This window comes from Antrostomus carolinensis, unplaced genomic scaffold, assembly GCF_000700745.2.
Source record: "Antrostomus carolinensis isolate BGI_N321 unplaced genomic scaffold, ASM70074v2 scaffold21793, whole genome shotgun sequence".
NCBI lineage: Eukaryota > Metazoa > Chordata > Aves > Caprimulgiformes > Caprimulgidae > Antrostomus > Antrostomus carolinensis.
The window spans coordinates 665-11,983 of NW_010306142.1; the positions used below are offsets into that span (position 1 = coordinate 665).

Below are 11,319 nucleotides of genomic sequence, written 5' to 3' on the forward strand. Positions count from 1 at the left end.
GAGGAGACTGAGGGGAGACCTCATTAATGTTTATAAATATGTTAAGGGCGAATGTCAGGAGGATGGAGCCAGGCTCTTCTCATTGATGCCCAATGGTAGGACAAGGGGCAATGGGGGTGAGCTGGAACACAGGAGGTTCCGCTTAAACTTGAGAAGAAACTTCTTTACAGTGAGGGTGACAGAGCCCTGGGACAGGCTGCCCAGGGAGGGTGTGGAGTCTCCTTCTCTGGAGACATTCAAGACCCACCTGGACGCCTTCCTGTGTAATTTCGTTTAGGTTCCTGCTCCGGCAGGGGGATTGGACTGGATGATCTTTTGAGGTCCCTTCCAATCCCCAACATTCTGTGATTCTGTGATTTATTTGCCCACAATAAGCTGTGCCAGCAGGGAACGCACATGGCAGCAACTGCCCGTGATGGAATGGATAGCCAACCTGAACATTGGTAACCGATGGGTTAAGAAAGGTTAATGTGCAAGTACATTGTCGAGAAAAAAATGATAAAAATCCCTTGAAACAGAAAATACTTAATTAAAAGAATACTTCCTCAAATAGCCTCATGCATAAGATCAGATTTTAGTGAGGGTTATACTGAGACCGCAGTCTTGTACTCTTATTGAATATAATTAATAGAACAAATTAGAACCTCTCGCAAAACACCTTTGGTGTATCACGGTAAAATAAATGATAAATTGCTTGTATATGTCTTCGTGCCCAAAGTTTACAAAAGCTCAGTCAGAGCGGTTATAGTGGTTGAAAATTAAATTTTGTCTCATACTCAAGATAGGTTTGTATGTGTAAATAGCCTGTAGGTTAGCTCACAGCCTCTAGCAGAGCTGGAGTATTTAATTTGAATTTCTTTAACATTTTAATGAAGTAATATCTCATTCCTGACAAGACCTACATGTAAGCTTACATTTGTGCGTAGCTTTGTTGAAAGCGATTCAGTGTAAGCGTATAACATATTAGTCAAGGGGACTCTCCAGATGCATATTTCTTTATTAAAAAGATGAAATTGATAAATTACAGAAGGCATAGTTGAAATATGAGTCCCATCAGCCTTGTTGTTAATGAAATTTAACCCAAGTGCTGCCTGACTCTTGCTGTATCGCTTGGTTTCTACACATACCTGCACACGTGCAGTTTCTTGCAAATATAATTACACTTTTGAAGAACACCTCAGAGCGAAGACCTACCACTAGCAGGTTGCTAAAAGGTCATATTTTGTATAAAAGAACGTAAAAAGAGCATTATGAAAGAAGAAATTAGCATCTACAGTAAAATTATAGAACCTGAATTCTCTAATATGTGATTTGAAATTGGTTTGATGTTTTTTCCCAAGCTCTTCCCACTCTAAGGCTGTCTTCAGCAGTGCTGTGTCCTGTACGCCGTGACAAAGCTCAGGGCACCTGACATCCACCATCCAGCTCATCCTTTAATTGCCTGTAGGTTTCCTTCCCCGTTCCTTGTTTTACAGAAGAAGATGTGAGGAGGCAAAACAGAAGTGCCCCCCCTGGGACAGAGCCAGGGTGGCTTTTGCTGATTTGGAACAATGAGTTTTGTCCCTGTCTCTGCCGTTGTCAGAGGTGAGGGATGCCTCTCTAGTGTCTCACCTCAGCTTTGCTTCTGTCACTTCTGCTGCAGCGTGGACAAACCTTTGTTAGACTTACAGGAAAATTGTTCGCTCTTCCTGCCAGGAACCCCGTTGCTCCCAGCGTGACACTAATGAGGCAAGTGCCTTTGGAGATTCTGCTTCAGAACTCGGAAGTAAATACAAGTTTGATAAAAACACAGGTGTGCTATCATCAGTGAATTACCATAAATTACCTACATCAGCAGTGCTCAGAGTAAACACCTGTAGTTATTTTAAAATGAATATATAAACTCGTCATTTAAATAACCGCAGATTCGCATTTAAACGATAGCGATCAATCTGCCGTGTATTTCCAGAGCTCTAGCAGTAAACTTAAAGAGGTGGCAGTCCAAGAGGAGACAGGGGCTCATTGTTTCTGGAAGAAATAAACTGCAGAGAATGTATTCATCAATGCAGAAATAAATTTAGGAGCAGGAGGTTGCAGAAATACGGTCGGAGCGGCGAGAGTTGTGACTCCCGGCCCCAGCAGTGCTCAGAATCGAGCCCCCGTGATCGCCGAGGGCTGGAGCGGCGCTTCCTTTGCTCAGAAATGAAGTGCATCAGAAAGCAGCAGCCTGTGGTGGTTTTCCTGTTTCTCTCGACTTCCACTCCAGATGAAGGGGTGAGAGATTCCCAGTTCTCCACAGCGGGTGCAGCCTCTCCTCCCCGGCAGCCCCGGGCTGGCCTTGGGGGCCAGGCGCGGGCGGGCACTTGAGCGGGAGGGCTGCGCGTGTAGGGTCTGCAATGGCCCTCTTGGTAGTTGCAAGATCCTGGTTTATGTGCCTCGAGATACATTCCTATATTCTTGTGTGTGTGTATGTCTGGATTTTTGCTTTGTGCAGGTCACAGAACCTTACTGGGTCTCAAAATATTCAAGAGTTCACTGTGTGAGTGTTTTCTGCACTGTACAAATGTGCAAAACGTAACAGGAGGATCTACAGATGCAGAGCAAGGTCAATTCAAGTGTTTTTATGGTCCTTCAGTGGATGTGTCGGAAAACTCTCCTGAAGACGTGTGAAGAAGTAAACAAAGGCAAACAGATTGACATTCTGTTAATGGAAGGGAATGTTAAAATGTCAATGAAAATATCACACTTAGATTCCCATCGTGACCACTTGAAGTAAATTCAAGGCCGTTTAATGGAGTTTTATTCTACTATTGAAGGCAAACACACACAACTGTTTAAACAACTTCTAAGCCAATTCAGAGCAAATGTTGCTCATCGATGTGACAGGGAGGAAAGATAAGGCAGCGTGTGTTTAAAGGTGTGTGCTCACTGCTCGTTTGGTGACTGGCTTTAAGGAGGAGAGGATAAAACTGAATGGGATTTGTTTTGTTTAAATCTTGAAATGACAGCTGGTTGTCTTGGAGAATGAAATATTTGGCACCTGGATACGTGCTCTGGCAGCGCTCTGAGCATCCTGATAGTGTCCTTTCCCCTGGGTGTTAATACACGTAGAGAACAGCTCTAGCACTGGGTGAAATGTTAATTCTTGCTTTACGAATGTATGCCAGAACTCCAAATAACACAAGTTATGTGAATACCTGTCTACTTGCTATGCAAATACCTGTCAATTTAAGAAATTGTCTATGAACTTTGGACTAATTTGTTTTACAAAGGACTTGCTTTATAAGGGGCTTTGGAGGAACTTGCTTTACAAATTCGAGCTTGCTTTAGAAAGGTTTTTGCGGAGCCACTGGTGCTTAATTACTTTTGATCATTCTTAATCCATACTATGTTTGAACAAGTAACTATGATATAATAGGATTGTAGTCCAGAAGAGTCTTATATAACTTTTCAGATGAAATATACATGTTTTTACTTACAAATGCTCAGAGGGGCTGACTCAGCAGTCTAACGATGGGTAATGTTTCACCTCTCAACCAGTAGTTTGTTGTGGAGGTGATGGTTATTACAAATGATCTTCTTTCACCCTTTGTTCTGTCAGATGGCAGCGCTGCTGTGTACCAGAGGCAATCCCTTTTGCTAGTCCGCTTGTGCAGCTTTTCCTTTTTCTTTTTTCTTTTTTTAAACCTTTATTTCTCCTACTGTACACCCCCTCCTTATTGCCACTGAATCTGTGTGCTAACGCTTTGTAAGGATGGAACCTTCTGTGGCTGTAGTCCAGGCTATAGGTTTCCATATATATTTACAGAAACATTTTTAAAATCAAACTAATCTTTTGATAGGGCTGTCATGGAAAACTTCCAGTTCTCAGAATCCTTTACATTTTATTCCCAAGGTCCATTATTTTGAGTTAACAGCATGTCTCTTCTGTCTTTTCTTTAAAAGCTACTTGCACGACTTGAGGGCAGAAGTTCTCTGAAGAATCTTGAACCTTATCTGTTTGCTGAGGAAGGATCTCCTGTTCATGGTAAAAATCTCTATCTCATTTATGGAAAAATGTTGATATAAAAGTATTGTCAGAGCAATGTTAGAGATAAGCATACAAGTAGATCTTTCTGCCCTGGATTCAGAACTTTAATTGTTGATGTAGTTTTATGCAAACTAGATAAAATTAAATAATGCAAAGTCACCACTTGAACATTATTAAATGGACTTTAAAATATCTGCTTTATGGGTATCAAAACACAAGTGTAGGTGACTAAATACCAAGCATGTTGGTCTGTTTCTAGTAGTTTTACAGAAATTTGTTCTCGATTCTGTCATTTAACCTTTATTTTAATCCATAGACTAAAAAACCACCACAAAATCCTAATGGCAGGACTTTGCAAACAACTCGAGGTTCAGTAAATAGCAAAGAGTTCAGTGATACGGGGTGGTCTGGATCAGTTGGAAAAAGGGCATGAGCAAAGAGTATGATTTAATAAAGCCAAATCATCAAGCCATTCAGTCTTGAAAACTCTGAAAACTCCTGATTATACATAGATGATGGAACTTTGGAAACAATTCCATTATGAACATAAGTACTAATCAGCTGAATGAGTTCGTAGATGATGTTTGGATCACAATGGCTTACATGGACAATGACATAGACAGTTAAAAGGCAGTTAATGACAAAACAAGGGGAAATGGGTTTAAACTGAAAGAGGGGAGGTTTAGATTAGATATTAGGAAGAAGCTCTTCACTGTGAGGGTGGTCAGACACTGGAACAGGTTGCCCAAGGAAGTTGTAGATGCCCCCTCCCTGTGTTCAAGTGTTCAAGGCCAGGCTGGATGAGGCTTTGAGCAACCTGGTCTAGTGGAAGGTGTCCCTGCTGATGGCAGGGGGGTTGGAACTGGATGATCTTTAAGGTCCCTTCCAATCCAAACCATTCTATTTTTCTGTGATTCTATGATAGACCTTCGGTGAATAAATAAGAATTTCAAATTGGAGAAACTGGGCTACCTCCCAGTGACACTGGTACGGGAAGTTTAAGGTAGATTCTTCTAGCAAGACATTTTAAGATCGAGATTGGATGTTTTAATGAAAGAAATTACCAAGATAAACAGAAATTAGAACACTTGGTAATTCCTGGATTATTGAGGAAGTCAGACTGGTTTTCCAGATTGTGTGAAATTTTATGAATTTCACAATGGAAGAGACTACTTTGATTACACAAAACCAGAAATATATAGTTAAAAAAGGCGTATGGATGGCAAACCATCAGGATCGTGCTGTGAGGTACTGCAGTTGCTGAGTGTGCCTATGAATGAATGGATTTCACATGAAAAGTATGTGGCCGCAGTGGTGATCGACATACTTGTCTGCAATTTGAATTCCCACAAATTGTAGAAGGTTCAGAAGAAATGGCAGAAAAAGCAATAAAAAGAATGGAGATAATTGGATGACAGATGATGCTTGGCCCTCAAACGCAGTCTCTCTGAGACCAGGCATGTATTATTTTGCAGCACTTCAGAATACGTTAGGGGTTTAGCAATAGATGACTCCTGTCCCTGAAAGTTTCAAATGTGATATAACAAAGATAAAGGGCAGAGAAATACTGGTAAGGCAGTGCAAATGGAGCAGAGAAGATGATTTAAATACTCTCAATTCTGAACTGCTTTGTTACCCACAAGAAGAATTAAGAACCAGTAGTGAAATTGGTATGTATTTCACAAGGCTCCTGAAGTCTTTTAAAAACGCGGTAATAGAAAATGCTGACCTTTCAGTCTGTTTTTAGGAACTTTACACACAAGAAACACATGTTTGAGGCTAAACTGGCCATGTTCTGGTAGAAGAGACCATAAGAAGCCTTCCTGGGGGTCAGTAATTGCCCTTGCCATCACAGTCCACAGCATTACCTAATTCCATTCATCAAATTACCAGCTTTGATCTCGATGCTATGTAGGTTGTTTGTGTCTCTCCAAAGACTGTTCCAGAACCTCAGTCCTAAGATGGCTGGACACTTAAATTCATCACTGGTTTCTCTGTGCCAGCACAGTCATTGAGGTTTTGAAGCACTTCTATTTTTCTTTTGCTTTTAACAAATGGCATCAATTATTATCTGTATTGGTCATGCTTTTTGGCTGACAGTGAAGTTGCGTAACATATTGGCACAGATCTTTAGCTTTATATACAGAAATGGACTTCACCTTTTATTACATTTTTGCTTTGTCTTTTAATACCACAGTATTTATATGAGTCCATGTGTTATTTTGATGCGTGTTCTCATTTTTCAGTCTGAAATCCTTGCTGAAGACTTAACCTCTCCATTTGTCATGAACTTGACTTTTAGTAGGTCACTGTGGAATACTGTAATGCATTGCCCATGAAGTCTGTACTGAACAGCTCTTAATCTAAAATGCTGTGATTAAAGCAATGCAGAGACTTAAGTTATGCTTTTTCCTGATGGTATTGGAAACAAACAAACATATATATGACATAAACAAACATATATATGACATTTCAATAAACTATCCAAAGGTTACATTGTAGTTAAGTGTTCATATCATATATGTCAGAGTACTATAAAATAGGAGGAGCTAATATAGGTACTGCTGTGATACTCTAGTCACTGCTTCTAATTATGGTGGACTGGCACATTTAAGAACACATAAGCATATTAATTATGTGCCATTTAAGCTCTTCTGGAATGGAGCAAAAGTGACATGAGCTTTAAATAACCTTCCACTATTGCCAGTCATATTTCTCCTGTGCCACTGGTATGAAGCTGTGGGTGTGGCTGTCAGTATAAAGCTCAGCAGCAGTATGTCACTCAACATTAAATTGGAATGAATATGAGGCCTTTCTATTTCATTTAGAAGTGGTACAGATATTAGTGACAGCTTCTGCACAGCCCTGTACGTTACTTGTCCAGTAACTTCAAGGCATCTGCTGATGTGAAGCCTGTGGAGTTACTGCTGAATATTCTAACAGCCTGTTTGTGACTGCAGCATCAGAAAATAGTTTAACAAACGCTTGCTGGTGTCATAATTACAGATAAAACTTAAGGCTCTTCTCATTCAAAAGATGACACTGAATTGACGACCAGGACTGAGCACAATGTTTCAGTTAAAAATATGTCAGTGTTACATAAATATTTATGTTTATGCAACAGAATTTAGTTTATCTTCTATGCCATTGCATAGCAGTGGACTATTGTCTGCCCATAATGGGCCAGTTCAAGCTGTTGTGAGCCAAGCAGTGTGTTGGGTGACTCCTTAAAATGTACCTCTTGAATTTGTCAGTGCTGAATTTCATATGAAATCATTCTGCTCATCCATCTTGATCTGTTAAATCGTCACAATCTTAAGTCTTTCTTAACCCAATTAGTTTGTCTTCTACACATTTTGCCAAGCTAATGGAACATTCATCTACTCGTACCTTTGACACTGGGCAACCCCAATTCTAATAGGAAAATTTCCCATTAACTTTCTTCCATGTTAAAGTGTCTGTTCCTGCTCTGCCTCTCAGACCACTTTCATCCTGTGACAGTATCTTTTTTACTAAACCTTCTTTCAAAGTTATTTTGACGTTAATGGATGATGCTCGTACTGATCACTACGTTTCTTCCATGACCTGTTGTGAGGATGTCAGAGGCTTCTTGAAAACATTGCTGGCCACACTTCCTCCTCTGCTGTGTCATGGTTTGTCCTCTCTGATGCAGAAAGGATGAATTTCCCCTCTTATCTTACTGTAACAGCCTGGTTGCTAATTTAATGAAACCCTGCATTTATAGATGTTGCTATAAATGGCTTCTGTTTTGCACCCGTTCTTTTTGTGGGCAGCCTCTTTGATAATCAGGAAGGCACAGAAATTCCCAGCTCTCTTGAGGTTTTCTTACAGTCCAAACTGATACTTTTTTTTCAAAGCAACTTAAGGGTTTTGGTCAAACTACAACCCGGATGTGTGTCTTGTTCAGCAATACTGAACGAGCTTTGAAGGGTGCTTAGCTGTCTTGCTGTTGAAATTTATAAACCACCACCACAAAACCTCCTAAGAATTATTTTTTCATTCGACTTGGAATTTTTACTTATATAAATTTGTCAGTTCTGCCAATAAAAGCTCATCCAATGTTATTCTGTGCATTACAGCTCCCTTATGTAAAGTTTTATAGGAGGTAACACACAGATATCCTGATAAAGCGTCTTCAAATGGATGAAGTCAAGCATTTATTTCAATTTTTTTGAATCATTACCAAACAGTAACTCAGATTTACCCACTGCTGCTTCAGAGTGGTCATACAGAGTTGCTGGTTCTTCTGAAACAAGTCACATTTTGCTGCAAAGGTAGGTGAAGCAATCTGTATTGCATATTGGCCCGATTCAGTTACTGGTCTAGCTTCAGAAATGCTAGCCAGGGTGACAGAAGTCTTGTGCCGAAGGCGGTGACAGACAGAAGATACACTTTGTTCTTTAACAAGAGGTGCCTTACGCAATTGTTCTGAAATATTTCAATAGACTTGAAATACGAGGGAATGACCTACCCAACCCAGCACGTTTAGGACTTCTTCCAAGTTGGTATCGTATCGTAACAGGGTGCAGTTATGTCACAGGCACAGCCTACGTGACAGCAGAGCAGCTGCTGGCTGCAAGTGCCACCTCTGGACAGGAAGAGAAAATGAAGATTTATGTCATAGGAAGTGGAGTCATCTTTCATCTCAAAAGTGGGGAGAGCCATTCAGAACAGACAAGTAGAGAGTTTGGGAGGCAATCAAGCTTTTTAATACATTTCAAAGTATCAGAAATTCATAAAAATGGGATTGCAGTAGAGGAGCAGTGGGGAATTTCCTTATGGAGAGGCGGGCAGGCCGAGTGTCACTGAATTGTCACATCAGGTGTCAATTGCTTTCAGCGCTTGCAATGGGTGAAGTAAGAGCTTAGTCTCTTCCCCACCACCCTCCACCCCTCATCCCGTGCTGCATCTTGACATTATATGCACTTATGAACAAGGACATCCTCTGGAAGTTGAGTAATGACTTGAAAAACTCTGTTAACTCAGGCAGGCACAAACACGTTTAAGTAAAGTTCCAATTAATTCCCTGCTCTTGCATCCCCCCTATGAAAAGCTGTTATGCCATTTGCACTTGCCAAGGCCATAAAAGTCTCTCACCTCCCTGCAGTTACAGTTGTGTGATTCTCCTTACCCCATGTCTTTACTCTTCTGCCTAAAATCCAAAATGTCATAAAGAAATGATCCAGTTTCCTAAATCAGAAATTTATAAAAAAGCAACCAATAAATTAATTTTTTTGAAAGTCTTGCTCTCATATAAGACATGAGACAGCTTTGGAAAAGACTTTAGAGTATCTTGCATTCATATCCAACAAAAGAACCAGTTTCCTAGTAAAGTGTAATGCTTTTTTAAATTAACATTTTACATTTATGTGGTATGTATTTTACTGACCCACACGAATCAGGCAGTTAGGCTGAGGCCATTTATGAACAGAGATGCTTTGCTTCAGACAGGAGAGTCATTGCATGGAGTTCAAGGACCCGTGGGTCCCCCTTGTCAAAAGAAGCAGTTTCATATTATGATCACCACAGAAGAATAAAAATGCTAAATAAATATACTGGTGTTCTCTTTACTGGTCACAGATTCCTGTTGGTATCTTGTCATGTGTGGAGATCCAGAACAAGCATCTAGCAGACATGAAATGCTGAAGGACAGTCTCTGCTATAAAAGTAGATGTGCCAACATGACTCGCACCTCTCATGTATCACTTTTTTTTGTTTTGCTTGTTCTCTGCTTTTTTTTTTTTTTCTTAATTTTGTGCACATGGTATAAATAGGTGGTTTCTTAGCCACTTTTTTGTAATAGCTTCCTTTTCAACTTTCATTTCCCTGTATCAACACATGAAGTCCAGTTACCAACCTTCTGTTGATACTGGTGTCCTCGATGCTATTGTCATTTTTCAACCTTTCTTGCCAGCTGGTTTTCTTCACTTTAGAGCCCTTTCTTGAAAATTGAAATTTCTCTTGGTAGATGCTAACAAGGATTTAAATGATGTTATGAATATCCAACTTTCTAAAATGCATTTTCCAGTTAGTGGAATAGTGAGTGTTGGTTCAGTAAATACTGAAAACTGATTCTGAGCTCTAAATGCTCTTACCTGATAACTTGCTGCTTTGTTTTTTGAACAGGAGATGTCATTGAATTCCATGGTCCAGAAGGAACAGGAAAAACTGAAATGCTTTATCACCTAATAGCCCGCTGCATCACTCCAAAATCAGGAGGAGGACTGGAAGCAGAAGTTATGTTCATTGATACAGACTACCATTTTGATATGCTTCGTCTAGTGACCATTCTTGAGAAGAGACTGGCACAAAGGACGGAAGAAGTGATAAAGGAATGCCTGGGAAGGCTTTTTCTTGTGAACTGCAGTAGCAGCACCCAGTTACTCCTCACTCTCTACTCTTTAGAAAACATGTTTTGCACTCACCCCTCTCTCTCCCTTTTGATTTTAGATAGCCTATCAGCTTTTTATTGGATAGACAGAAGCAATGGAGGAGAGAGTCTTAACTTGCAGGAGATAAATCTGAAGAAATGCGCTCACTTCCTTGAAAAGCTCGTGAGAGAGCATCACTTGGCCCTCTTTGCAACAACACAGACACTGATGCAGAAATCTACAAACCCCACAGAAAGCTTTTTTCCTTCAAAACTTCAGCATGAAACCGATACAGACTATAGACCTTATCTTTGTAAATCATGGCAACAAATGGTAACCCACAGGGTATTTTTCTCTAAGCAATGTAATCCTGGCAACAGCAAAGGTTTTACAGTAATTTCTTGCCACCTCAAAAGAAATCATGTAGTGAAACGTTCGTTTAGTGTTGCAGAATGTGGAGTGCAGTTTTAACTTCAGTTTGGTTTTTTAAACATGTCCCAAATCCTGGTGCTTAAGGCCTGATTAGGTCTAAGTCGTTTTTAGTACCTTTTAAACTAGTTGGTTGTTGCTAAGCCATTAAGATTTTTTTTGTCACCATTTTCTTAAAATTTAGTGAAGAGCAGGAAATGGTAGAATTTTTGGAATTACTGTAGACATTCAGTCCAAACCAGTTAGCAATGCTGAAATTACTTGTTCAAGCTTAATGTATAAAGAGATTAAATCAAGAAAATGATAACCAACGGGATTTTAAACTCCTAGTATCCTTCAGTAATCTAACCTATGTGATATGCAGCCAAATGCACTGACTCCATTTCTGGGTCTTGCTGCTTTCCACTCCTCCTCTTCCAAGCTACGGAAATAGGAGCCTGGTTGTCCGTGGGGGAGGCTGCAAAAAGGCGAGTGTTCACTCTTTATAAG

The 11,319-nt window shown here is 40.1% G+C and overlaps 1 protein-coding gene across 1 annotated transcript; it reads left to right on the forward strand.

Annotated features, from left to right (window-relative positions):
• Positions 1-396: 396 nt before the first annotated feature.
• On the forward strand, positions 397-10,929 carry XRCC2 (X-ray repair cross complementing 2). The gene is made up of 4 exons (XM_010165035.2): positions 397-443; positions 2,067-2,253; positions 3,925-4,006; positions 10,157-10,929. The coding sequence occupies exons 1-4, from the start codon at positions 397-399 to the stop codon at positions 10,870-10,872; spliced, it is 1,032 nt and encodes a 343-aa protein (XP_010163337.2). The 3' UTR covers positions 10,873-10,929.
• Positions 10,930-11,319: the final 390 nt, after the last annotated feature.